Genomic DNA, 3,103 nt, shown 5'->3' on the forward strand with positions numbered 1-3,103 from the left:
ACCCGTTATATAAAACAAATACAATTCAAATAAAAACAAAATTAAAAATCAATCCGTTCGCTACCCATATAAAAAATAGGTACAAAATTATGACATAAAAAACATTATTCGACGTATAAATCGACTATTTTTAAAATTAAAACTAACAACTCTGAGATTAACAAATTAAGAATGGAAAATTTTAAAACACGGATCTGGGCACAGTCCTATTGTTTTCCCCTTATTGTCAATGCATGTGTCACATACGAATTGTGTATTTTTTCGAATCTTCTTTGCGTGACAAACTCTACATCTTTTTCTGATCTCAACTTTTTTAACTACGTGTATATTAGTACTCGTAATAGGAGTTGAAGGACCTGGGGTGTGTGCAGTATGTCCAATTAATTCGCTGGCAACCTTCCTTCTAAATTCCAAATGGGACATTTTTTTAACATTACTGTTATATAAATGGTTCCCGTTCCATAGACAAATATCCAATATATGAAAAAAAACTTTAACATACCAGCGCATACTTTTTCTTGGTATTGGATAATAGCTGATCATTTGGTCTATTCTATCAATTCCGGACATTTTAGAATTATAGTCAACTACCATATTTGGTTTAAATTTGCTTCGCCCAAATTTATCAATTACATTTTCAAAATCGAGTTTATGTTTGGATGATATCATGCTTACATCCCTCATATTTCTCCATTTGATCACGTGTATATTTCCCTTTTGGGCGTGACTCACTTCGCCTTTATTTAATTTAGAATTTAAAACTTCTTTAGGGTTATCTTTCCTATTTTTACGCAACGTTCCCACGACTGTGATTTTATTATTATATAAATGCTGGACTAATTGAACACTGTTGTAAAAATTATCCATGTATAAAGTGTGCCCTTTACCTAAATAATTTTGCATTAATTTAGTTACAATACCAAAAGTTACTCCATTCTCATCTATAACTGTCCCTTTTCCTTTGTAAATTATAAAGTTCAATAAAAAACCATCAGATGAACAAAGTTCATAAAATTTTATGCCATATTTATGGGCTTTACTAGGTATGTATTGCCGAAAGCTTAGCCTTCCTCTCCATAACATCATAGATTCGTCCAAAGACAAATTTTGTTTCGGATAATATTTCGTTTGGATATTATTTATGACATGTTTTGTTACATTTTCTATTTTATGTAGACGGTCAGATGTGTCCGCTGATCTCGGGTCGTAAAAGCATAAAAATCTTAAAATGAGTTCGTAACGATGACGACTCATTGTTTTTTCGAAAATTGGGTGAAAATCTAGTTCGAACTTAGACCAATATGTACCTAGAGACGGAAATTTCAAGTATCCCATTACGATACTGAGACCAAGTAATTTTTTTAGTTCGTCAACATCAATATCATGCCACCTATTAAGATTTGAATATCGGCTATGTCCTTTATTAATCACACTGTTTGCTCTTAGATTTATCCATGTAACAATATTTTTAAATAGTTCGTCGTCAAAAAATAGATTAAAATAACTGAAAGGTTCGGAATTTGGTACATTACACCGTAAGCCAGGAATACCGGTGAAATCAACAAATTCGGGTTCTGTATTTATATCAAAATTCCATTCAGAATTTTCAAAATCAATACCATTTTCCACAGAATTACCGTCAGAGTGTTCACTTTCAGATTCATTACCTGGTGGCAGATACTCTTCAGAACTACTATAATCATCCTCGTCAATGTCTGAATCAGAACTGTAATTTAATATTTCATTGATTTGTTCAGGATTCATGTTTTAACGTTTTTTTAATCGCAAACGATAATATAAAGTTATTAGAAAAATATAGTATCAACTTAATAACGATTTTCACGTGTTTGGAACAGTGATACCAAGTGAAAAAATAAATATAATAAGCAATGTAGAGAGAAAAAGATTATAAGATTATCACGTAACATTAATTTCGATTATCTCGCGATCTCGTGACACTAACAAAAAACCACGTACACCGTTAGATGGCGTAGGTAGCGCTTAAAAAAAACCAACATGCTGTGATATTTGTATGAAGAAACCCAAGCCCACGATAAATTATTGAAAATCATATACCGAATGTCACATATGTATGACATGGGTTTTTTTAAAGAGACCCCATGTCACACATATGTGACACTGGGCGGCGAACGTGTTAAGCTGAAAGTGTTGTTTAATGTTAACTGTCTACTGTCTAGTGTCTACGCCTTACTGTGTTGTATTGCCATTTGACATTTACTCATTTGTCAATAATTGTCCGTTTGTCGCCTTGTCGTTCCGTAGTCCGTTTGCGTTTCCGTAGTCGCGTACGTTTCCTATTCTTATTTAGTTAACCTTTTTACCTGCGTCAAGTCTCAAGTGTACGATATCTTCCAACTCATCCACAATGTGGAAATATTTCGATAAATGTGATAATAGTGGTTTGTGTAAGTTGTGTAAGTTGTATGATGGTCAAGACATGTGGCAATACGACCAAGGGCGCCCACAGGAGGGGGCCAACGGGGCCATTGCCCCCCCTGGGAATTTTTAACTGTACTTTAATATCATGCATGGTATTCCATTTTTCCATCAAAAATATAAAATAATATATAGTCATATAGAATAAAACTTTTTCGAGCTTATCAGTAATTATATTAATTAATATAATCAACAGTAATCAAAATACGGAATTACAAATTATCATCAATAGTATCACGAACTATTGTAATATTTTCTACCTAGCTGGATACAAACTATAGAATCCCCCAATCTTAATGATTATAATTTATTTGATTTTGTAATTGGCTATTTTTAGTCAGTTTAATAGGTTCATTCTACCCAAATACGACAACAACTATAGATAAAATAACTCGCAGAAACGCGACCCTGGGACGCCCAGTTAGTCGTGTCATTTTGTATACAGTAGACCGTAACTGTGATACTTTTATACTTATTGTTAGTATTATCTAAAAAGTAAAAAATATAAGACTTCTACCGTATAGTCATGAGTAAAAGAAATACAAATTTATATTCATATTTTTCAAAGAAAAAAAAAACTGATGATGCTGAAGAAATTTTAACACAATCTCAAACCACCGTAAATATTTATTACTTTATTAGGTAC

The 3,103-nt window shown here is 32.3% G+C and overlaps 1 protein-coding gene across 1 annotated transcript; it reads right to left on the reverse strand.

The window, feature by feature from the left end:
- Positions 1-502: 502 nt before the first annotated feature.
- On the reverse strand, positions 503-1,764 carry LOC112681078 (piggyBac transposable element-derived protein 4-like; the record flags this gene model as incomplete). Its single annotated transcript, XM_025551341.1, has 2 exons — positions 1,535-1,764; positions 503-1,390 (listed from the first exon to the last, which is right to left on the reverse strand). Coding segments are annotated over exons 1-2 (1,118 nt in total), but the record flags the coding sequence as incomplete, so codon positions are not given.
- Between the last annotated feature and the right edge of the window lie 1,339 nt (positions 1,765-3,103).

Source organism: Sipha flava, unplaced genomic scaffold, assembly GCF_003268045.1.
Source record: "Sipha flava isolate LNK unplaced genomic scaffold, YSA_version1 18516_pilon_pilon, whole genome shotgun sequence".
In the NCBI taxonomy this organism is placed as follows: domain Eukaryota; kingdom Metazoa; phylum Arthropoda; class Insecta; order Hemiptera; family Aphididae; genus Sipha; species Sipha flava.